Source organism: Coregonus clupeaformis, chromosome 12 (genome assembly GCF_020615455.1).
Source record: "Coregonus clupeaformis isolate EN_2021a chromosome 12, ASM2061545v1, whole genome shotgun sequence".
In the NCBI taxonomy this organism is placed as follows: Eukaryota; Metazoa; Chordata; class Actinopteri; order Salmoniformes; family Salmonidae; genus Coregonus; species Coregonus clupeaformis.
Window position 1 is genome coordinate 29,168,907 of NC_059203.1, and position 25,626 is coordinate 29,194,532.

Here is a 25,626-nt window from a genome sequence, read left to right on the forward strand (position 1 = left end):
ACCAGAGGACTAGGACTGGGAACAAATGGAGAATGTCTCAGTTTCTCCCTCCTCACATTAAATGGTCATAATTTTTTCTGACTTTCACAGACGGGAGCCAAGTGCTGCACTCACTTGGCTGTTTGAATCTCCACATTTAATAATTCCATCCATGCCTCCCTCCCTCGCTCCTTCCCGCCAGCGTCCATTTCTGACAAGTGTTATTGTATTTTTAGAGGGACAAATTGTCCCTCCAATTCATGGACCATGTCTTCAAGTTTACTCTAAATAAACTTGAAGACATATGAAGTCCATAAATTAAACTAAGATCTTTCATCTTCACATAATGTTGGGTGGAAATAGTCAGCTTCTAAATATGCTGTGTTAGCTCTGTCTTCCCAGTAATGTTGAATAATACAATATGCTTCTAATCTAATGATGTGATACAGAATGATTGCCTATATTCTATCTATGTTTAATCAGAAGCATTGTAGTGGCTCATTCCTCCTGCTAGGAAACAGGATATGAATCCCAAATGACACCCTATTCTTTATTTAGTGCACTACTTTTGACCAGGGCCTATCTATTCTTTATTTAGTGCACTACTTTTGACCAGGGCCTATAGTGCTCTGTTCAAAAGTAGTGCACTATATAGGGAATAGGATGCCATTTAGGATGCAGTCAGGCAGGCAGTAAGTCACCTCTACCGACTAATGAACAGATGTGCACTGCATCTCCAGTTTCCATGCAGTGTTGTGCCAGTGTCAACTGTCCAGTGCTGCAGTGCAGTGCAGATCACTGCAGTGGTGCTCCCCTCCTAGTACCAGTGATCTGTTATCTGCAATGGACAGCTCAGAAACAGCTCTAACAGTATATAACCTCTATAACAACTTCTTAGACTCTATAATTCTGCCAAGATAGTTTACTTTTGATTCAGAGCAGAGCTACTTGCTGGGTTGGGCCCCAATTGAGTTCCTGGCAGCAGGCTGTATGTCCAGGATCAATCATTCACATCCTCCACCACAGATAGGGAAGCTATGGTGAAGTATTAATCAAAGGATCCTGGATATAAAGGATCAGAGCCCCAGAGGTGTGGACTATGGAGTAGTCTAGGCTTCCTGGAGCATCACATTAAAGCTAGTCTTTTTTAGCTCTCCAAGCCAGGAACTTATTTCCTTATTATTTTATTCTCTGTTTTGACATCTTTTCCCTTGTCTGGTTGGAGAGAGAGGTGCAGGAGTCAGGAGCCCTTTTTGTGCAGACTCATCCCAAGTCACTTGTTCATTACTCAACCTGTGGTTATTGATGTTTGTAGATAAGACTAGAGGTTCCTTACCAAATAGGCTTTTGATTGTGAAGTTATAGGACGAAAGAGGCATGCTTAGCAAAAGATCATAGTAGAAAAGATAACTCCCACTCACACAATATTACCTCAGCATGCTTAGCAGAAGATGCCTATCTGACCGTATGTGAAGTTATATAAAGAGAGGTGCATGCTCAGCCAAAGACTTCTATCTGACTGTGATAGTGAGAGTTAGTTTCCTTCTTGCAGCGTGTTCTACTTCCTTCTTCTGCAGGAAATGAACAGAATGTGTTAAACGTTTATCTCACCTCCACATCCAGGCTTCTTCTCACCTCCAGGCTTTCATTTAAAAACACCTCACTTGATCTGCTGTTAATTTCTACACTATAGTATCTGTTTACCTACACTGGATTCCAAAAGCTAAACGATAGTGACAGCAAAGTACAGTGGCTTGCAAAAGTATTCACCCCCCTTGGCATTTTTCCTATTTTGTTGCCTTACAACCTGGAATTAAAATTGATTTTTTAGGGGGGTTTGTATCATTTCATTTACACAACATGCCTACCACTTTGAAGATGCAAAATATTTTGTATTGTGAAACAAACAAGAAATAAGACAAATAAACTGAAAACTTGAGCGTGCATAACTATTCACACCCCCCCCACTGGGATTCTTGCCCATTATTCAAGGCAAAGCTGCTCCAGCTCCTTCAAGTTGGATGGGTTCCGCTGGTGTACAGAAAGTCATACCACAGATTCTCAATTGGATTGAGGTCTGGGCTTTGACTAGGCCATTCCAAGACATTTAAATGTTTCCCCTTAAACCACTTGAGTGTTGCTTTAGAAGTATGCTTAGTGTCATTGTCCTGCTGGAAGGTGAACCTCCGTCCCAGTCTCAAATCTCTGGAAGACTGAAACAGGTTTCCCTCAAGAATTTCCCTGTATTTAGCGCCATCCATCATTCCTTCAATTCCGACCAGTTTCCCAGTCCCTGTCGATGAAAAACATCCCCACAGCATGAAGCTGCCACCACCATGCTTCACTGTGGGGATGGTGTTCTCGGGGTGATGAGAGGTGTTGGGTTTGCGCCAGACATAGCGTTTTCCTTGATGGCCAAAAAGCTCAATTCTAGTCTCATCTGACTAGAGTACCTTCTTACATATGTTTGGGAGTCTCCCACATGCCTTTTGGCGAACACCAAATGTGCTTGCTTATTTTTTCTTTAAGCAATGGCTTTTTTCTGGCCATTCTTCCGTAAAGCCCAGCTCTGTGGAGTGTACGGCTTAAAGCGGTCCTATGGACAGATACTCCAATCTCCGCTGTGGAGCTTTGCAGCTCCTTCAGGGTTATCTTTGGTCTTTGTGTTGCCTCTCTGATTAATGCCCTCCTTGCCTGGTCCGTGAGTTTTGGTGGGCGGCCCTCTCTTGGCAGGTTTATTGTGGTGCCATATTCTTTCCATTTTTTAATAATGGACTTAATGGTGCTCATTGGGATGTTCAAAGTTTCTGATATTTTTTTATAACCCAACCCTGATCTGTACTTCTCCACAACTTTGTCCCTGACCTGTTTGGAGAGCTCCTTGGTCTTCATGGTGCTGCTTGCTTGGTGGTGCCCCTTGCTTAGTGGTGTTGCAGACTCTGGTGCCTTTCAGAACAGGTTTATATATACTGAGATCATGTGACACTTAGATTGCACACAGGTGGACTATTTTTAACTAATTATGTGACTTCTGAAGGTAATTGGTTGCACCAGATCTTATTTAGGGGCTTCATAGCAAAGGGGGTGAATACATATGCACGCACCACCTTTCCGTTATTTATTTTTTTGAATTTTTTTCATTTCACTTCACCAATTTGGACTATTTTGTGTATGTACATTACATGAAATCCAAATAAAAATCAATTTAAATTACAGGTTGTAATGCAACAAAATAGGTAAAACACAAGGGGGATGAATAATTTTGCAAGGCACTGTATACTATTGGTTGAATGGGAATGGTTCCATACTGTGGATCAACTGTTAACCGGTTTGAACGACTGGAGGAAAAAATTACTTATTTTCAACCATACTCTTCACCCAAAATTGCTTTTATTTTAATGAGACACTTCATCTACACTGTGATGTTCCTATTGGATGACACTCTGACCTGTGACCTCTAACCTGTTCTTCCAGGAAGGACCAGAACCTGCTGTCAACAGTAAACTGCTGGTACCTGGTTCTGAACCAGACGAGGAGAGAGAGCAGAGACCATGCTACCCTCAGCGACCTCTACAACAATAACGTCATTGTCCGCCTGGCACACGTCGGAGAGGATGTCATCAGACTCTTCAAGAAGGTCAGGAAATAACGTTTATGTTTACTTAATGCTGCTGACAACTTTTAATAGATCACTACAGCATAGCAATTTGAAGATATGTTTAAAGAGTTCCCACAGTTATAATAGTGTCAGTTGGGCAATTAATTTGCCATCCAATACCCCAACCCCCCCGCACACACACACACGTAAACTTTGAGACCTGATAACTGGCTGCCTATACCCCCACTGTGCTGTCATCTGGCTGGGCTAGCACCAATCTGCTCTACATCTGAAGGTCAGACCTACAGCTGGGAGATCAGCCCTATGTGCTATCTCTTCATCTTCCCCACCTTCTTCTCAAACAGCTCTTACACTAAAAGGGCATTATCATAATTTTCACAATTTCACAGTATTATTCCAACCTCATAGTGTGGAAATGTACACTACCGTTCAGAAGTTTGGGGTCACTTATAAATGTCCTTGTTTTCCATGAAAACATACATGAAATTAGTTTGAATAGGAAATATAGCCAAATGAATAGGAAATGTAGTCATTGACAAGGATAGAAATAATGATTTTTAATTGAAATAATAATTGTGTCCTTCAAACTTTGCTTTCGTCAAAGAATCCTCCATTTGCAGCAATTACAGCCTTGCAGACCTTTGCCATTCTAGTTGTCAATTTGTTGAGGTAATCTGAAGAGATTTCACCCTATGCTTCCTGAAGCACCTCCCACAAGTTGGATTGGCTTGATGGGCACTTCTTACGTACCATACGGTCAAGCTGCTCCCACAACAGCTCAATAGGGTTGAGATCCGGTGACTGTGCTGGCCACTCCATTATAGACAGAATACCAGCTGACTGCTTCTTCCCTAAATAGTTATTGCATAGTTTGGAGCTGTGCTTTGGGTCATTGTCCTGTTGTAGGAGGAAATTGGCTCCAATCAAGCGCCGTCCACAGGGTATGGCATGGCGTTGCAAAATGGAGTGATAGCCTTCCTTCTTCAAGATCCCCTTTACCCTGTACAAATCTCCCACTTTACGACCACCAAAGCACTCCCAGACCATCACATTGCCTCCATCATGCTTGAGAGATGGCATCAAGCACTCCTCCAGCATCTTTTCATTTGGTCTTCGTCTCACAAATGTTCTTCTTTGTGATCCGAACACCTCAAACTTTGATTCGTCTGTCCATAACAGATTCTTCCAATCTTCCTCTGTCCAGTGTCTGTGTTCTTTTTCCCATCTTAATCTTTTATTTTTATTGGCCAGTCTGAGATATGGCTTTTTCTTTGCAACTCTGCCTAGAAGGTCAGCATCCCGGAGTCGCCTCTTCACTGTTGACGTTGAGACTGCTGTTTTGCGGGTACTATTTAATGAAGCTGCCAGTTGAGGGCCTGTGAGGCGTCTGTTTCTCAAACTAGACACTAATGTATTTGTCCTTTTGCTCAGTTGTGCACCGGGGCCTCCCACTCCTCTTTCTATTCTGATTAGAGCCAGTTTGCGCTGTTCTGTGAAGGGAATTGTACACAGCGTTATACGAGATCTTCAATTTCTTGGTAATTTCTCGCATGGAATAGCCTTCATTTCTCAGAACAAGAATAGACTGATGAGTTTCAGAAGAAAGTTATTTGTTTCTGGCCATTTTGAGCCTGTAATCGAACCCACAATTGCTGATGCTCCAAATACTCAACTAGTCTCAAGAAGGCCAGTTTTATTGCTTCTTTAATCAGCACAACAGTTTTCAGCTGTGCTAACATAATTGCAAAAGGGTTTTCTAATGATCAATTAGCCTTTTAAAATGATAAACTTGGATTAGCAAACACAACGTGCCATTGGAACACAGGACTGATGGTTGCTGGAAATGGGCCTCTGTACGCTAATGTAGATATTCAATTGAAAATCAGCTGTTTCCAGCTACAATAGCCATTTACAACATTAACAATGTCTACACTGTATTTCTGATCAATTTAATGTTATTTTAATGGACAAAAAAAATGATTTTCTTTCGAAAACAAGGACATTTCTAAGTGACCCCAAACTTTTGAACGGTAGTGTATATAGAAAACACAGGAAAATCACATTTTTGACTGCACTGGGCATTTAAGTATACACATTAGACCAATCAGAGCTGTAAAGCATGTCTGAGAAAGAGAGAGAGAGGGCAGAGCAGAGAGCAGAAAGTGACCATGGTTCAGGGACTACAGTATGATGGAACGATCTGAAGCACAGATCAGTATCGATCCACAGCAACCGGGTGGAGTCTCACATGATTTATGTCCTCTTGGGATGGATACGCTGTCAGGGGTGAGCTGTGATGAGGCTGGGTTACTGTTGCCTGGTGGACTGGGTTTGGCTGAGCTGCCTGGTCGGCAGCTCAGAGAGAGGTGGCTGAGTAAATGCCTGCTGAAAAATTATCAAATGTCTCCCTCAGCAAAAAGTTTAAAGTTGTGGCGTAAAGTTTGTTACAATGCCAAGGCTGATTGTGATATACACACACACCATCTGATTTCAATGCAGAAGCAAATGTTGTGCAACATGAATAAACTAAACTAAAAATAGGGCTTCTACTAATGAATTAACCATTTGAGTTGTCCTTATATGTGTAAATGTAGTGTTGTTGCCATAGCAGCACCTATCTCTCAGAGGAAAATTGAATTAATTAGGCCCAACTCACAGCTGCTGGGCCTAACAACCATGACAACCATGGCAGTGACAACCTACCATCACTGACATACTCCACCCTAAATAATGCACTAACAATACACTTACCTGTGCTTTCACCTGAGGGGTCTGTCTGTAATGTATTGCTGAAGAGGAAAACTGTTCCTGCTGTTGACGACTGTCTGACTTGAGCCCATTTTGATCTGTTTATAATTGTATAATAAGCCTAGTAGTAGTAATTATCATTTTATGGGTTAGATAGAATGATCTATGTGCATTGTATTTGGGCAGAGGGAAAGGGCCCTGTCTCTGAGGGCAATAATTATTCCATAAGGGTTGAATAGGAGCCATGTGTCTGGAGTTAGAGCTGATAGATTGGAATTGCTGTTCTATTACACTGTCTTATATCTTTACTGATTTATATTTATACTCTTAATATGAATTAAGTGTTTATATACTGTATTCTTAGAGATTGAAAGGAGTGTTAGGTTTAGGCTCTTTGTGTATGAGAAGTTTAATTATCTATTGGACTGTAGTATACTATGAATGTGTACTCCCATAACTCAAGGCCTGACTGATAAGAAGACCTGTGAAAGGCATGGAGGAGTGCGAAGGCTCTGGACTTTGGACGCTGGGACATGATAGTCAACATGAGGAACATACTCAGTTCTTGCAGAGACTGATTGTTCATCCTAGACATAAAAGGGGGGTCTAGTTGGAAAGGGGGGCCTAGTCGGAAGTTATAAATATATGTGCTTGTGACCTGTATGTGTGCTTTTTGCAGCTGCAACAATCTACAGTAGCTTGAGTTTTCTTGGAGTCTATCTGGATTATTGTACCAGAAATTGGAACCGAACACTACTTTTACAGGATTTCTTAAACTACTCTGCACTAGCTGCCTTCCATACTTCCTCATCGTGGGCTGTACTTTCTATCGCTGGACATGTCCAATCCATCACAGACACTCCGCTCCTGCGAGTTACAGTAACTGAGTTGGAATCGTGCCTGTGTGGTTTGGATATGGTCAGTAGGAGACATTAGAAATGTCTATTCTTAGCTGCCTGCATGTACACTGCATAGTATTACGTTAGGCCTTTTCACAAATAGAGGAAAACAACATTTCACACTGTTCAGTCATCTCTCAGAAACAGACACATACCCAAGGGAAACACATATCTCCCATACAGACACATACCCAAGGGAACACATCTCTCCCATACAGACACATACCCAAGGGAAACAGATGTATTCATGCCTCAGTGAAACAAAGCCAGGTCTGTTCATGGTAAATATGTTCTTCCTGTCACCTGTGAGATTGATTCACATGCCTGTTGTTCCTGTTTTTTGTTCCAGAGCAAAGAAATCGGGGTGCAGATGCACGAGGAGTTAGTGAAAGTCACAAACGAGCTATACACTGTGAGTAAGCAACAACAATCTCTCTCTTTCTCTCGCTCTCTCTTCCTCTCTCTGTCTCGCTCCACTCGCTCTCTTTCTTTTTTTCTCTCTCTCCTTCTCCCCCCCATCTGTCTGTACTGTACAGCATCTCTCCTTCCATTCACTCCCCATGTTTGTTAGTTTGCCTGAAGCTAACAGGCTAACTCCATTTGGCTAGGCCCACCTCAGACCCTCTCAGACTCTCTGCTCTGTAGTGTCTAGATAGCCCATGACCTGCCCAGAGCAGAATAGCTTTATCAGCACTCAGAAGGTAGCCTAGCGGTTAGGAGCGTTTGGCCAGTAAGGTGGAAAAAGCCGGCAAGGTGGAAAAATCAAGGCAGTTAACCCCCAACAACAACTGCTCCCTGGGTGCCGTTGACGTGGATGTCGATTAAGGCAGCTCCCGCACCTCTCTGATTCAGAGGGGTTAAATGCATTTCCGTTGAATGCATTCAGTTGTGCAACTGACTAAGTATCTCCCTTACAGCCTTGCTACACAGGTCATTTCGTTCTACACCGGAGGACATGATTTGCGTTTTTCCTCCCGCCGTTAGAGAAGTTGTAGTTGAAGGAGAAACTGTACTTGCCCTTGGCTCTGCTCCAAGCCGACTCAACAGTTTCCCTTGCAGTGGAGGGCTGCTTACTACCAATGTGTCACACTATCATCACATAGGCACATATTCAGCCCATGCTACACAGAATCAAACACAGATCTGTCGTTAAAGTTAATAGGCATCCTTCTTTTCTGTCGATACATTGACTGTGTACATAGAACATGAAGAGTATGCATACACAAGCTTGCACACACACACACACACACACACACACAATAATGTATGCTTGAACACACTCACACAAGCCTGTCTTTGATGCTTTAGCATCAACTCTCTCACGCCACTAAATCTCACACAAACCACATTGAACCTTCAAAGCCTACCGTTTCTCGCTTTCATGATTTGATCTCAGTACATATATGACCCTATTTCCGTTTTACTCCCCCCCTCTACCACCCTCCCTGCCCGCCTGTTCACTGTCACATACCGTAATGCCCCAGGTTATGTTTCTGTTTGATTTTATGTGTGCCTGTGTGTGTGGTTGTGTGTGTATTTGTGTGTGTGCTTGTGGCAAGAAGGTGCTCATTTGTGATATGTGATGCCTATGTTTGGGATGTCTCTGTTACCTTAGATTGTAAACTGTCATGGTCAAAACATATTGAGTTTGAGTTAATTTGTATTTTTACAGGGACAGTGCACAGTAATCAACGTTTCAGTAAAAGTGCTGTTTTATCCAGCCGGCTAATTTTCAACCGCAGACCCTGGGCAGGTTATTAAAAACAATTACAATAACAATACAGACAAACAATGAGCAGTGAGCACATGCAGAGCAACGTAGGACAAGCAACACGTAGCAAGCAGACAGACAGAGCATTAGCACAAAAAGCATTGATTGATTCAATGGTTGTAAAGATGGGGAGAGGTCTGTCGGTGATAGAGATGCACTGCTTTCTTGACACCACAGTACACAAAGCAAGTCCTGCAGGCTCTAGTTTTATCTTATCTTATCTTGATTATTGTCCAGTCATATGGTCAGGTGCTGCAAAGAAAGACCTTTGTTAAGCTGCAGCTGGCCCAGAACAGAGTTGCACGTTTTGCTCTTCATTGTAATCAGAGGGCTAATATCAATACTATTTATGCCAGCCTCTCTTGGCTAAGAGTTGAGGAAAGACTGACTGCATCGCTTCTTGTTTTTATAAGAAACGTTCATGTGTTGTAAATGTCAAATGTTTTGCATAGTCAACTTACACACAGCACTGACACACACACTTACCCCACCAGACATGCCACCAGGGGTCTTTTCACAGTCCCCAAATCCAGAACAAATTCAAGAAAGCGTACAGTATTATATCAAGCCATTATTGCATGGAACTCCGTTCCATCTCATATTGCTCAAATGAACAGCAAATCTGGATAAAAATAAACAGATAAAGCAACACCCCACGGCACAACGCCTCTCCCCCATGTGACCTACTTGTTGTGTGTATTTACTGACATGTAACTGATAGATGCACAAACAAACACACACACACACGTTAATGTTTTTAAGCGTACAGTACCAGTCAAAAGTTTGGACACACCTACTCATTCAAGGGTTTTTCTTTATTTTTACTATTTTCTACATTGTAGAATAATATTGAAGACATCAACACTATGAGATAACACATATGGAATCATGTAGTAACCAAAAAAAGTGTTTAAAAATATATATATATATATTTTATATTTGAGATTCTTCAAAGTAGCCACCCTTTGCCTTGGTGACAGCTTTGCACACTCTTGGCATTCTCTCAACCAGCTTCATGAGAAATGCTTTTCCAACAGTCTTGAAGGAGTTCCCACATATGCTGAGCACTTGTTGGCTGCTTTTCCTTCACTGCTTTTCCTTCATTGCTTATTTGAGCTGTTCTTGCCATAATATGGACTTGGTCTTTTACCAAATAGGGCTATCTTCTGTATAACACCCCTACCTTGTCACAACACAACTGATTGGCTCAAACGCATTAAGAAGGAAAGGAATTCCACAAATTAACTTTTAAAAAGGCACACCTGTTAATTGAAATGCATTCCAGGTGACTACCTCATGAAGCTGGTTGAGAGAATGCCAAGAGTGTGCAAAGCTGTCATCAAGGCAAAGGGTGGCTACTTTGAAGAATCTCACATTTCAAATATATTTTGATTTATTTAACACTTTCTTGGTTACTACATGATTCCATATATGTTATTTCATCGTTTTGATGTCTTCACTATTATTCTACAATGTAGAAAATAGTAAAAATAAAGAAAAACCCTGGAATGAGTAGGTGTGTCCAAATCTTTGACTGGTACTGTATGTGAATTGTAATGTATTTTGTCTGTAATGTATTTTTTGTTGCGTGTCTGACCCCAGTAAGACTAGCTGTCACTATTGGCGTCGGCTAATGGGGATCCTAATACAAATCACAACAACAAAAAACACACAAAAAACACACCGTATCGTCTCTAACAGCTGTGCAGCCAGTGTCCTGGAAACAAATCAGTATGTAGAGAATTACATTGTACACCAGCAGATTCCAGCCACATTCCATTCCATTACAATTATATTACAATGATCCCGGCTGGGCCAAATGATCCAGGCTCTGTCGTAGCCGGCCGCGACCGGGAGACCCATGGGGCGGCGCACAATTGGCCCAGCGTCGTCCAGGGTAGGGTAGGGAATGGCCGGCAGGGATGTAGCTCAGTTGGTAGAGCATGGCGTTTGCAACGCCAGGGTTGTGGGTTTGATTCCCACGGGGTCCCATTATGAAAAATAAAAATATATAATGTATGCACTCACTAACTGTAAGTCGCTCTGGATAAGAGCGTCTGCTAAATGACTAAAATGTGTTTAAAAAAAAGTGTAATCCCGTTTGTTTGTTGTGGTTGAATTGTAAATCGAATGGCTGTTACTGACTAGTGTGGACACGTGCAGTCTGTCCATTGACATCCTTGAGATATATATTGATGTGCTGTTGGCAGGTCAGTGTGCATTGGAAAATAACACTATCACACTGTGCAACAGCCAGCAGGCATTGCTACATGAAACCCATAGTCATGCTGTGACTTAAAATACATGGCTTAAGGGCCACAGGAGAATGATTCTGCATGACATGCAGCATAATACATTATGATGCAGATGTTCATTGATTGGCCTTTTATCATGTGTATGATTTCTAAACAGCTTTCTCTCTGTATGTCTTATAATTATATGTTCATGTACACGCAGTAGGTGACAACATTCATAACTAGTACTTGTACAGTGCCTTCAGAAAGTATTCACATTCCTTGGCTTTTTCCAAATGTTGTTGTTATACAGACAGAATTTTAAATGGATTAAATTTAGATTTTTTTTGTCACTGGCCTACACACAATACCCCATAATGTCAAAGTGGAATAATGTTTTTCAATTTTTTTACTAATTAATTACAAATGAAAAGCTGAAATGTCTTCAGTCAATAAGTATTCAACCCCTTTGTTATGGCAAGCCTAATAAATTCAAGAGTAAAAATGTGCTGAACAAGTCACATAATAGGTTGCATGGACTGTGTGCAATAATAGTGTTTAACATGATTTTGGAATGACTACCTCATCATTGTACCCCACACATACAATTATCTGTAAGGTCCCTCAGTCGAGCAGTGAATTTCAAACACAGATTCAAACACAAAGACCAGAGTTGCCGGAGATTAAGGAAACCGCTCAGGGATTTCACCATGAGGCCAATGGTGACTTTAAAACAGTTACAGAGTTTAATAGCTGTGATAGGAGAAAACTGTGGATGGATCAACAACATTGTAGTAACCTAATTGACAGAGTGAAAAGAAGGAAGCCTGTACAGAATAAAAATATTAGAAAACATGCATCCTGTTTGCAACAAGGCACTAAAGTAATACTGCAAAAAAATGTGGCAAAGCATTTTTTTTAGTTTGGCTCTCTCTGTGTATTTGTGCCGTGAAAGGAGAGGTTCTTCTTTGTCTGAAAGCAATGGCTAGCTAGTTTGCTAACTATTCTAGCTAGCTAACTAACTAGCTATCAGCAATGGTATAGTTGTTTCACGCCTGAGAGTGACTGTAATTACGCCAGCTGGCTGCCTACAATAATCACATACAATAATTGCCTACCATTCAGCTGTTTTCTAACCTCATTGTCTGAACCGTTAACGTTAGGTAGCAAGTGGCTACTGTGCTTGAAAATTAGCAAGCTTGTTGCAACCTGGATAGCTACTTGTAAACAATAGCTGGAACGACCGAGTGAACAGACGCGAACTGGCTGAGTCAATTCAGTGGCTAGCTTTGCACTTGGCTAGCTAATAGTAGCTGCTAGGGGTAAGTCATAACCTACACTTGTGTTATTATTTTTTTCATATTGATAGCCCGAGTCGCTCAAGGAATTCGGGACATGGGTGACTAGCTATCGTTAGTTTGGCTCTCTCTGTGTGTTCGTGCCGTGTGTTATGACGAGGTGCCCGGGCGTTTTCACAGAATAATACTGCACCTAGTTAGCTAGCTGAATAAACTGGGTTAGTCTATTCCTAGAAAACATTGAACCGCTGTAGTTTACAACAATTATAGTTTCTGAGGTGGAAGTTGGGAGAGTTATATTTGGGAGTTGTGGCTCTCTCCTTTACCAGATGTTTAGTTCATTTTATTCCGATCTCCTCTGCATTATTGTAGCCATCTGCTGCAGCCTGTCAACTATGCCTCTGCCTATCCCTGTTCTCTCCTCTCCGCACAGGCTACACAAACGCCTCACACCGCGTGGCTGCTGCCTCTCTAACCTGGTGGTCCCTGCACGCACCACACACCTGGAGTTCCAGGTCTCAGGCAGCCTCTGGAACTGCCGTTCTGCTGCCAACAAGGCTGACTTCATCCCAGCCTATGCTACCCTCCAGTCCCTCGACTTCCTGGCGCTGACGGAAACATGGATTACCACTGAAAACACTGCTACTCCTACTGCTCTCTCCTCGTCTGACCATGTGTTCTCGCATACCCCGAGAGCATCTGGTCAGAGGGGTGGTGGCACAGGAATCCTCATCTCTCCCAAGTGGACATTCTCAATTTTTCCCCTAACCCATCTGTCTATCTCCTCATTTGAATTCCATGCTGTCACAGTCACTAGCCCATTTAAGTTTAATATCCTTGTCATCTATCGCCCTCCAGGTTCCCTTGGAGAGTTCATCAATGAGCTTGACGCCTTGATAAATTCCTTTCCTGAGGATGGCTCACCCCTCACAGTTTTGGGGGATTTCAACCTCCCTACGTCTACATTTGACTCATTTCTCTCTGCCTCCTTCTTTCCACTCCTCTCCTCTTTTGACCTCACCCTCTCACCGTCCCCCCCTACTCACAAGGCAGGCAATACGCTTGACCTCATCTTTACTAGATGCTGCTCTTCTACTAATCTCACTGCAACTCCCCTCCATGTCTCCGACCACTACTTTGTATCCTTTTCTCTCTCGCTCTCCTCCAACACTACTCACTCTGCCCCTACACAGATGGTAATGCGCCGCCGCAACCTTCGCTCTCTCTCTCCCACTACTCTCTCCTCTTCCATCCTATCATCTCTTCCCTCTGCTCAATCCTTCTCCCTCCAATCTCCTGATTCTGCCTCCTCAACCCCTCCTCTCCTCCCTTTCTGCATCCTTTGACTCTCTGTGTCCCCTATCCTCCCGGCCGGCTCGGTCCTCCCCCTCCAGCTCCGTGGCTTGATGACTCATTGCGAGCTCACAGAACAGAGCTCCGGGCAGCGGAGCGGAAATGGAAGAAAAACTAAACTCCATGCCGACCTGGCATCTTTTCACTCCCTCCTCTCTACATTTTCTTCATCTGTTTCTGCTGCTAAGGCCACTTTCTACCACTCTAAATTCCAAGCATCTGCCTCTAACCCTGGGAAGCTCTTTGCCACATTCTCCTCCCTGCTGAATCCCCCCCTCTCTCTCTCTGTGGATGACTTCGTCAACCACTTTGAAAAGAAGGTTGACGACATCCGATCTTCGTTTGTTAAGTCTAATGACACTGCTGGTCCTGCTCACACTGCCCTACCCTATGCTTTGACTTCTTTCTCCCCTCTCTCTCCAGATAAAATCTTGCGACTTGTGACTGCAGGCCGCCCAACAACCTGCCCGCTTGACCCCATCCCCTCCTCTCTTCTCCAGACCATCTCCGGTGACCTTCTCCCCTACCTCACCTCGCTGATCAACTCATCCTTGACCGCTGGCTATGTCCCTTCCGTCTTCAAGAGAGCGAGAGTTGCACCCCTTCTCAAAAAACCAACACTCGATCCCACTGATGTCAACAACTACAGACCAGTATCCCTTCTTTCTTTTCTTTCCAAAACTATTGAGCGTGCCGTCTTTAGCCAACTCTCTTGCTATCTCTCTCAGAATGACCTTCTTGATCCAAACCAGTCAGGTTTCAGGACTGGTCATTCAACTGAGACTGCTCTTCTCTGTGTCACGGAGGCTCTCCGCACTGCTAAAGCTAACTCTCTCTCCTCTGCTCTTGTCCTTCTAGACCTGTCTGCTGCCTTTGATACTGTGAACCATCAGATCCTCCTCTCCACCCTCTCCGAGCTGGGCATCTCCGGCGCGGCTCACTCCTGGATTGCGTCCTACCTGACCGGTCGCTCCTACCAAGTGGCGTGGCGAGAAGCTGTCTCCGCACCACGTGCTCTCACTACTGGTGTCCCCCAGGGCTCAGTTCTAGGCCCTCTCCTATTCTCCCTATACACCAAGTCACTTGGCTCTGTCATATCCTCACATGGCCTCTCCTATCATTGCTACGCTGACGATACACAACTAATCTTCTCCTTTCCCCCTTCTGATAACCAGGTGGCGAATCGCATCTCTGCATGTCTGGCAGACATATCAGTATGGATGACGGATCACCACCTCAAGCTGAACCTTGGCAAGACGGAGCTGCTCTTCCTCCCGGGAAGGACTGCCCGTTCCATGATCTCGCCATCACGGTTGACAACTCCGTTGTGTCCTCCTCCCAGAGTGCGAAGAGCCTTGGCGTGACCCTGGACAACACCCTGTCGTTCTCCGCTAACATCAAGGCGGTGACCCGATCCTGCAGGTTCATGCTCTACAACATTCGGAGAGTACGACCCTGCCTTACACAGGAAGCGGCACAGGTCCTAATCCAGGCACTTGTCATCTCCCGTTTGGATTACTGCAACTCGCTGTTGGCTGGGCTCCCTGCCTGTGCCATTAAACCCCTACAACTCATCCAGAATGCCACAGCCCGTCTGGTGTTCAACCTTCCCAAGTTCTCTCACGTCACCCCGCTCCTCCGCACACTCCACTGGCTTCCAGTTGAAGCTCGCATCTGTTACAAGACCATGGTGCTTGCCTATGGAGCTGTGAGGGGAACGGCACCTCTGTACCTTCAGGCTCTGATCAGTCCCTACACCCAAACGAGGGCATTGCGTTCATCCACCTCTGGCCTGCTGGCTCCCCTTCCTCTGCGGAAGCATAGTTCCCGCTCAGCCCAGTCAAAACTGTTCGCTGCTCTGGCACCCCAATGGTGGAACAAGCTCCCTCACACGACGCCAGGACAGCGGAGTCACTCACCACCTTCCGGAGACATCTGAAACCTCACCTCTTTAAGGAATACCTGGGATAGGATAAAGTAATCCTTCTACCCCAACCCACCCCCTAAAAAAAAAAAAAAAAAAAAAAAAAATTGTAAAGTGGTTATCCCACTGGCTATAGGGTGAATGCACCAACTTGTAAGTCGCTCTGGATAAGAGCGTCTGCTAAATGACGTAAATGGTATGTAAAATGTAACCTTTTGTCCTGAATACAAAGTGCTATGTTTGGGGCAAATCCAATAAAACACATTACTGAGCACCACTCTCCTATTTTCAAGCACAATGGTGGCTGCATCATGTTATGGGTATGCTTGTAATCGTGAAGGACTGGGGAGTTTTTCAGGATAAAAAAGAAATGGAATGGAGCTAAGCACAGGCAATATCCTAGAGGAAAATCTAGTTCAGTCAGCTTTCCACCAGACACTGGGAGATTAATTCACCTTTCAGCAGGACAATAACCTAAAACCCAAGGCCAAATCTACACTGGAGTTGCTTACCAAGAAGACAGTGAATGTTCTTGAGTGGCCGAGTTACAGTTTTGACTTAAATCTACTTGAAAATCTATGACCTGAAAATGGTTATCCAATTTGACAGAGCTTTAAGAATTTTGAAAATAATAATAGGCAAATGTTGCACAATCCAGGTGTGGAAATATCTTAGAGATGTACCCAGAAAGACTCATAGCTGTAATCGCTGCGAAAGGTGCTTCTACAAAGTATTGACTCAGGGGTCTGAATACTTACGTAAATTACATATTTCTGTATTTCATTTTCAATAAATTTGCCTAAAAATCTAAAAAATTATGTGTAGATGGATATTGTGTGTAGATGGGTGAGACAAACATTAATTTAATCAATTTTGATTTCAGGCTGTAACACAACAAAATGGGGAATAAGTCAAGGAGTATGAATACTTTCTGAAGGCACTGTACATACTTGTACATGTTTTATGTACTGTACTGATGTATCATGCACAATGTGAGAGCTTTTCTTTAACATGACTCCAGCCTGATCTGGCTTCCAGTCAGAATCAAGGGCTCCTCTTTTGTTTCCCACCCATCAGCAGTCAGAGGAAAAAGGAAAGGTTCTCTATTACATAGCTAGAGGAAAGGTTCTCTGTAACAACCAGTACCATGTGAGGACCTAACAGTGTGTGCCATAAGCGCATCTGAAGTATCCTATAAGGTATAACTTTTTTTAAAAATGTTTTAGGGTGTAGAGGAATGGTTCTCTGTATCTCAACTAGAGGAAATGTTCTCTGTAACTCAGCTAGAGGAAAGGTTCTGTGTAATGTAAGTAGAGGAAAGGTTCTCTGTAACTTGGCTACGACAGACTTCCTGTTGATTGATTTCACTTGCTCTCTCCTCACATGTATTACTTAAATCAGAGTTGTTAGGAGACCTGTACGTTTTTTAAATAAATACGTTTTAGGTGTGAAGGGACAGGAAATCAATAGAGGTAACCTAGTATTAGCACTCAGTCACACATCTGACAGTAGCTGTCTTTCTGTGTTCTTATTCAGTGTACAGTATACAGGTGGATTTATATGCTGAATCCTCTTTAGATATGCATGTCTAACCAATCTTCCATTTATATTAAAGAGAATGAATGGGATCTTAAGCACTTACAAATTCACAACATATTGTACAAATTGAAATTCGTAACATGTCATACGAATTGCAGGGGGAAATTATAATAATTATTTTAGAAATAACATTTTCAGGACGTTACATATCATACGAAATGGATGACGTTGTACACAATTTGTGATGAGTGTGATTAGAAGGAGTCAGGCGCAGGAGGGTAATTCACCGAATACAGAGTACAGAAATGCCTAGACGGCGTGAGAATGCCCTGTCCATAAAGTTCCCAGCTGCGCCTGAATCGACTAGCGCCTTACACTGGGGAACTACCATGTGATCAGGAAAGGAGATGTGTATTTTACAGTGCGCAGTAGAGGGCTCTGAACGAGTGTGAGTGTTCGATACCTGGGGTGATGCGAGAGTGCCCTGCCTGCCACATCCAGACCCAAAAGAGCGTTGATGACAACGTGTGGTGTACTGTCCCTTCGTGCCACCAGAGTGGCACTGTCGCTGTCATCCTCCGCTCTCTCGGATGGCGGCTCCACCCAGCTCCATCGGCTCGGGATCCAAGTCGGCTGGGGTGGGAACGGGCAGACCCCTTCCAGGACGTCCTCTGGCTGCCAGCAGGTTGTCTAAACGGATGGCCATGTCCACCAGTTGCGTGAAGGACAACATGGTGTCCCGGCAGGCTAGCTCCCGTCGGACGTCCTCCCGCAGATGGCACCGAAAATGGTCGATCAGGGCTTGCTCGTTCCACCCGACCAATTGTGCACAATTTTCGGGGACCTGTTTTTGTTCATGAGCGCTACTTTCAAACTACTGGCGGAAATTATTTAAAAAATATATACAATTATACAAAATTATACAAAAAGTTTGAGTTTCACGCTTATTGTGAGTTTAGTGTATATTGTGTGGTTACTCCATTGAGATAGAGAGTTGCCCTCATGACCAATGTAAACGTCTAGACAAAGAACCTTAAAGTGAACTTAGTTGAGTATGTTTTGTGTCCTGGGCAGGTGATGAAGACATACCACATGTACCACACAGAGAGCATCAGCGCAGAGAGCAAGTTGAAGGAGGTGGAGAAACAGGGAGAAAAGCAGATCGGCAAGGCCAATGATGTCAGCACCAGCCTCCTGCGCCATGACGACCGCCAACAGCGACACAGCTCCGTCAAGAAGATAGAGAAGATGAAGGAAAAGGTGTGGCTTGGCCTGTGTGTGTGTGTGTGTGTGTGTCAAATGTATGTAAAAGCTCAGAGAACTTGGATGCATTAGCCTCTGAAATTTCATGAGTGAATGTATACAGTAATGAGCAAAAACGTTAAGTGGTTTTGTTGCCATGGTAAGACTAGACCTCTATTGTCTCATATGGCACATGCAAAGTATTTAGATAAAATTAGACCTATCTAGATGGAACAAACTGTATTACATCTTTAGTATACAAATCCATTTACAGATAGATCTTCTATGGTATACTGACTGATGACTCTCTCTCTCTCTTTCTCTCTCTCTCTCTCACTCGCTCTATCTCTCTCTCTCTCTCTCTCTCTCTCTCTCTCTCTCTCTCTCTGGCTCTCTCTCCCTCTTCTCTCCCGCTCTCCCCAGAGACAAGCCAAGTACTCTGAAAACAAGCTGAAGTGCACTAAAGCGCGGAACGACTATTTGTTGAACCTGGTGGCGACCAATGCTCTGGTGGCCAAATATTACATCCACGATGTCTCTGACATGATAGACGTGAGTGGTACAGTACATGCTGATTCTAACAAAGTGAGAATAGTATAAACACAGGAAAAATGCATCAATTTCATACACAAAAGCTCAGTAGCATCTTGTAACACATTAGCACCTTTTAACACACATGGTATTTTATTCTAAGTTACCGTTCTATTGATAGCAATGAAAAATAGATACAGTAGTTTGATCAATTGAAGCATAGTTGTATCTTGTTACACAGTATCTCCTATTTGTTTGAAGTGACCATTTCATCGATTATATTGTATTGCAATAAATAAATGATACAGTAATAAATAGTTTGATGAATGGAAGCATACTAGCATCATGTAACACATTATCTCTCCCCATTGGTCTGTAGCTAACATTAAGGATTCCCAATGGTGGTAATGCTGTCCATGCCTCTCCCCAGTGCTGTGACCTGGGCTACCATGCCAGCCTGGCACGGACCCTGAGGACCTACCTGTCTGCAGAGTACAGCCTGGAGACGTCCCGCCACGAGGGGCTTGACCAGCTGGAGGGGGCCGTGGATGCCATGGATGTCAGGGGGGACAAACACAGGGTCATGGATATGCACAGCCAGATCTTCTGCCCGCCCGCCCGCTTCGACTACCAGCCACACATGGGCGATGAGGTGAGGGAGGGGTGATTGGAGGGGTGATTGTGCCTCCCACTATGTCTGTGTTTCCTCTGTCTGGTCCTGTGTGGCTTGCATCAGCAATGCCAGCGTCTTGGGGTCAGTTCCATTCTGGGATCCCAAACAAACACTACTGTAAGTTCTCTCTTTCTCTCTCTCTCTCTCTCTCTCTCTCTCTCTCTCTCTCTCTCTCTCTCTCTCTCTCTCTCTCTCTCTCTCTCTCTCTCTCTCTCTCTCTCTCTCTCCCCCTCTCCCTCCCTCCCTCCCTACTAGGTGTGTCAGTTGAGTGCCCAGCAGCCGGTACAGATAGAGCTTCTGATGCGTCACCACCAGCTCCAGTCCCGCCTGGCCACGCTCAAGATCGAGAACGAGGAGGTGAGCTCTCAGTCTGCCTGCCTGCCTCACTCTGCTGCTTCAGTCAGACAGATGTTTGTAAAGGTCACCATATCGCTCCTATGAATATGGAGGTGCTCTGTTCATTCAGCCACTTCCTCGGTACCTCTCACATTGACAGAACACAATTTGTCGTTCTATTTATCTTCACACAGTCACACGCGCAACCAGATGTCCCCTACCAGGCTGACTGATTTATACATTATACAGTGGGGGAAAAAAGTATTTAGTCAGCCACCAATTGTGCAAGTTCTCCCACTTAAAAAGATGAGAGAGGCCTGTAATTTTCATCATAGGTATTTATTTGCAAATTATGGTGGAAAATAAGTATTTGGTCAATAACAAAAGTTTCTCAATACTTTGTTATATACCCTTTGTTGGCAATGACACAGGTCAAACGTTTTCTGTAAGTCTTCACAAGGTTTTCACACACTGTTGCTGGTATTTTGGCCCATTCCTCCATGCAGATCTCCTCTAGAGCAGTGATGTTTTGGGGCTGTCGCTGGGCAACACGGACTTTCAACTCCCTCCAAAGATTTTCTATGGGGTTGAGATCTGGAGACTGGCTAGGCCACTCCAGGACCTTGAAATGCTTCTTACGAAGCCACTCCTTCGTTGCCCGGGCGGTGTGTTTGGGATCATTGTCATGCTGAAAGACCCAGCCACGTTTCATCTTCAATGCCCTTGCTGATGGAAGGAGGTTTTCACTCAAAATCACACGATACATGGCCCCATTCATTCTTTCCTTTACACGGATCAGTCGTCCTGGTCCCTTTGCAGAAAAACAGCCCCAAAGCATGATGTTTCCACCCCCATGCTTCACAGTAGGTATGGTGTTCTTTGGATGCAACTCAGCATTCTTTGTCCTCCAAACACGACGAGTTGAGTTTTTACCAAAAAGTTCTATTTTGGTTTCATCTGACCATATGACATTCTCCCAATCCTCTTCTGGATCATCCAAATGCACTCTAGCAAACTTCAGACGGGCCTGGACATGTACTGGCTTAAGCAGGGGGACATGTCTGGCACTGCAGGATTTGAGTCCCTGGCGGCGTAGTGAGTTACTGATGGTAGGCTTTGTTACTTTGGTCCCAGCTCTCTGCAGGTCATTCACTAGGTCCCCCCATGTGGTTCTGGGATTTTTGCTCACCGTTCTTGTGATCATTCTGACCCCACGGGGTGAGATCTTGCGTGGAGCCACAGATCAAGGGAGATTATCAGTGGTCTTGTATGTCTTCCATTTCCTAATAATTGCTCCCACAGTTGATTTATTCAAACCAAGCTGCTTACCTATTTCAGATTCAGTCTTCCCAGCCTGGTGCAGGTCTACAATTTTGTTTCTGGTGTCCTTTGACAGCTCTTTGGTCTTGGCCATAGTGGAGTTTGGAGTGTGACTGTTTGAGGTTGTGGACAGGTGTCTTTTATAATGATAACAAGTTCAAACAGGTGCCATTAATACAGGTAACGAGTGGAGGACAGAGGAGCCTCTTAAAGAAGAAGTTACAGGTCTGTGAGAGCCAGAAATCTTGCTTGTTAGTAGGTGACCAAATACTTATTATCCACCATATTTGCAAATAAATTCATAAAAAATCCTACAATGTGATTTTCTGGATTTCTTTTCCTCAATTTGTCTGTCATAGTTGACGTGTACCTATGATGAAAATTACAGGCCTCTCATCTTTTTAAGTGGGAGAACTTGCACAATTGGTGGCTGACTAAATACTTTTTTCCCCTCTGTATGTCGGAAAAAGTCAGTTATAAATTCCTTTGTTCTAATTATAAATAAATTATCATCCAATAGGCTTTGATTACATTTCCAATATCCTCGCCCACGTGGAAATTCAGTAAGAGTAATGTATATGCCAATTATATGATGGTCCGACCGCATTCTGTCCCCTATCAACACTTTTTAAACTTTTGGTACCAACGAGAATGAGATAAGAAAGAAGTCAAGACGACTAGCTTGATTGAGTCTCCGCCATGTATATCTCACTAGATCAGTATATTTAAGCCTCCATATATCTACTAGTTCTAATGTATCCATGACATTCACAATTTCCTTAAGAGCATGTGGGTGATTGTTTGTGGTGTGATTTCCTTTACGGTCCATTGAGCTATTTAAAACAGTATTATAATCCCCCACCATAATAATATTGTCTTGAATTGCTTGCAGGGTTGATAATTTATTAAATATATTGTCAAAGAATTGTGGATCATCATTATTTGGTCCGTAAAGGTTAATGAGCCATATCTGTTTATGGTCCAATAACATATTTAAAATAATCCATCTACCTTGCGTATCTATTTGGACAATTTGCACATTCGGATCGAAATTACTATTAATTAATATCATCACCCCTTTTGAATTTCTTTGCCCATGGGAGAAGTATATTTCCCCCCCCCCCCCATTCCTTTTTCCACGCAACTTCATCTCGAATTGTTTAATGAGTTTCCTGTATACAATAGATATTATATTCCTTCTCTTTGAGCCATGTAAATATTGTTCTTCTTTTGTTATTATCAGCTAAGCCATTACAATTATAACTGGCTATACCTATTTCACCATACACCATAATGAGATACAAGTTTCAAGTCTATTTATCATTATATATGTTTGTAAATTTACCAATAAAAAATACTGTAATGATTGAGCGTCCATATAGCTGTACTGTGATATTTGCATTGCTACGGAGTAACCCTTCAATTGTTCTCCATTAATTCCCCCGCTATATATATATATATAACTATTTAAAAAAATATATGCATATCCTATTTACCATCATTATCAATTAATATGCGTAATAATGTCGGCAGTTCATGCGTAGGATTTTAACATATAACCCGGATTGCCATTTTATTACATTTATTTTATTGACAAGCAAATATTATCCTAGCAAATAATTCCCGTGGTCCATCCCCCCCATGGACTAGTCTTTGTGTCTCTGAACATTTGGTTGTCAATATACAGTTTATCCACCACGAGTGCAACACGTTTCCCTTTTAATCTGTTTTCCTTGAAGATTGGATATAGAACTTTGCGCCTTTCTGCAATCTCCCTCGGGAACTGATCATTCATGCCTATTTTCGTGCCAGCAAGTCTTTTCCCTAGGCTTTTAACCATTGCTTTATCTTAAAAAAAAGCACATTTGGCAACGATTGGGCACTCATATTTCTGTCCTCTTTTTCCGAAATGGTGTATACGTTCGAGTTGGATTTTATCGACAGCCTCGAGTGGGATTTGTAGCGCTGTATGCAGGAAGTCCTTCATAATATTCTCTGTTATTTCTCCCTCCTTTTCCTGAATACCCGTAAGTACTAGATTTTCTCTCATCGATCTAGTTTGGATGTCTAGTAAGGCTTCTCTCAGAAGGTTGTTCTCCTTTTTAAGTTCCCTAACGTCCGTTTCCATCTTAGAGACTGTCACTTTTAATTTTTTGGTTTCTTTCTCCATTACCAAAGCTTTTTCGTCACTCATTTGAAGACTCACTTTCAACTCTTTTACGTCCTTACTGACCAATTCTAGTATGCCCAATTTGTCATTTATCGACTTCAACAGGTCACTTTCCACACTTACCAGACCCAGTGGTGAAAAGCGTATATCATCTGTATCAGTCGATGAGTCGCGTTTTCTCTTGGATCGGCTCTCCACGCTTATCTTCCGCCATTTTTGGGTGTTGCGTGTTGTTGTAATATTTGTCGATATATTTCTCTAGCCTTATGATCTGTTTTGTGTTATTATCCAGATTGAATTATATTAACTGCGAATATATGAAATGCTAATATTTAGTCTAACTTACTGATTTTGAATATGATGTTTTTATCTTGAGGTGATTTGTACCGCTTTCTATTCAATACGCCATCTTGTCTACGCGCGCCCCGCCCTCTAACCTGTCAACATTTCTCCCAAGTTTTCACCATCATTGTAAAGCCCCAGTTATTTTGTTGCTTTGACAAAGTCATACAGTGGGGGAAAAAAGTATTTAGTCAGCCACCAATTGTGCAAGTTTTCCCACTTAAAAAGATGAGAGAGGCCTGTAATTTTCATCATAGGTACACGTTAACTATGACAGACAAATTGAGATTTTTTTTTCCTGAAAATCACATTGTAGGATTTTTAATGAATTTATTTGCAAATTATGGTGGAAAATAAGTATTTGGTCACCTACAAACAAGCAAGATTTCTGGCTCTCACAGACCTGTAACTTCTTCTTTAAGAGGCTCCTCTGTCCTCCACTCGTTACCTGTATTAATGGCACCTGTTTGAACTTGTTATCAGTATAAAAGACACCTGTCCACAACCTCAAACAGTCACACTCCAAACTCCACTATGGCCAAGACCAAAGAGCTGTCAAAGGACACCAGAAACAAAATTGTAGACCTGCACCAGGCTGGGAAGACTGAATCTGCAATAGGTAAGCAGCTTGGTTTGAAGAAATCAACTGTGGGAGCAATTATTAGGAAATGGAAGACATACAAGACCACTGATAATCTCCCTTGATCTGGGGCTCCACGCAAGATCTCACCCCCGTGGGGTCAAAATGATCACAAGAACGGTGAGCAGAAATCCCAGAACCACACGGGGGGACCTAGTGAATGACCTGCAGAGAGCTGGGACCAAAGTAACAAAGCCTACCATCAGTAACACACTACGCCGCCAGGGACTCAAATCCTGCAGTGCCAGACGTGTCCCCCTGCTTAAGCCAGTACATGTCCAGGCCCGTCTGAAGTTTGCTAGAGTGCATTTGGATGATCCAGAAGAGGATTGGGTGAATGTCATATGGTCAGATGAAACCAAAATATAACTTTTTGGTAAAAACTCAACTCGTCGTGTTTGGAGGACAAAGAATGCTGAGTTGCATCCAAAGAACACCATACCTACTGTGAAGCATGGGGGTGGAAACATCATGCTTTGGGGCTGTTTTTCTGCAAAGGGACCAGGACGACTGATCCGTGTAAAGGAAAGAATGAATGGGGCCATGTATCGTGAGATTTTGAGTGAAAACCTCCTTCCATCAGCAAGGGCATTGAAGATGAAACGTGGCTGGGTCTTTCAGCATGACAATGATCCCAAACACACCGCCCGGGCAACGAAGGAGTGGTTTCGTAAGAAGCATTTCAAGGTCCTGGAGTGGCCTAGCCAGTCTCCAGATCTCAACCCCATAGAAAATCTTTGGAGGGGAGTTGAAAGTCCGTGTTGCCCAGCGACAGCCCCAAAACATCACTGCTCTAGAGGAGATCTGCATGGAGGAATGGGCCAAAATACCAGCAACAGTGTGTGAAAACCTTGTGAAGACTTACAGAAAACGTTTGACCTGTGTCATTGCCAACAAAGGGTATATAACAAAGTATTGAGAAACTTTTGTTATTGACCAAATACTTATTTTCCACCATAATTTGCAAATAAATTCATTAAAAATCCTACAATGTGATTTTCTGGATAT

At 43.1% G+C, this 25,626-nt stretch overlaps 1 protein-coding gene across 2 annotated transcripts in view; it reads left to right on the forward strand.

Moving 5' to 3' along the window:
• LOC121578165 (SLIT-ROBO Rho GTPase-activating protein 3) overlaps positions 1–25,626 on the forward strand; it is a 92,929-nt gene that overhangs the window by 33,203 nt on the left and 34,100 nt on the right. For both annotated transcript variants that reach the window (XM_041892323.1, XM_041892325.1), the window contains exons 3-8: positions 3,454–3,616; positions 7,595–7,657; positions 18,439–18,624; positions 19,030–19,158; positions 19,568–19,789; positions 20,066–20,167. In XM_041892323.1, coding sequence (XP_041748257.1) covers positions 3,454–3,616; positions 7,595–7,657; positions 18,439–18,624; positions 19,030–19,158; positions 19,568–19,789; positions 20,066–20,167 — 865 coding nt within the window. The remainder of the gene's footprint in view (positions 1–3,453; positions 3,617–7,594; positions 7,658–18,438; positions 18,625–19,029; positions 19,159–19,567; positions 19,790–20,065; positions 20,168–25,626) is intronic.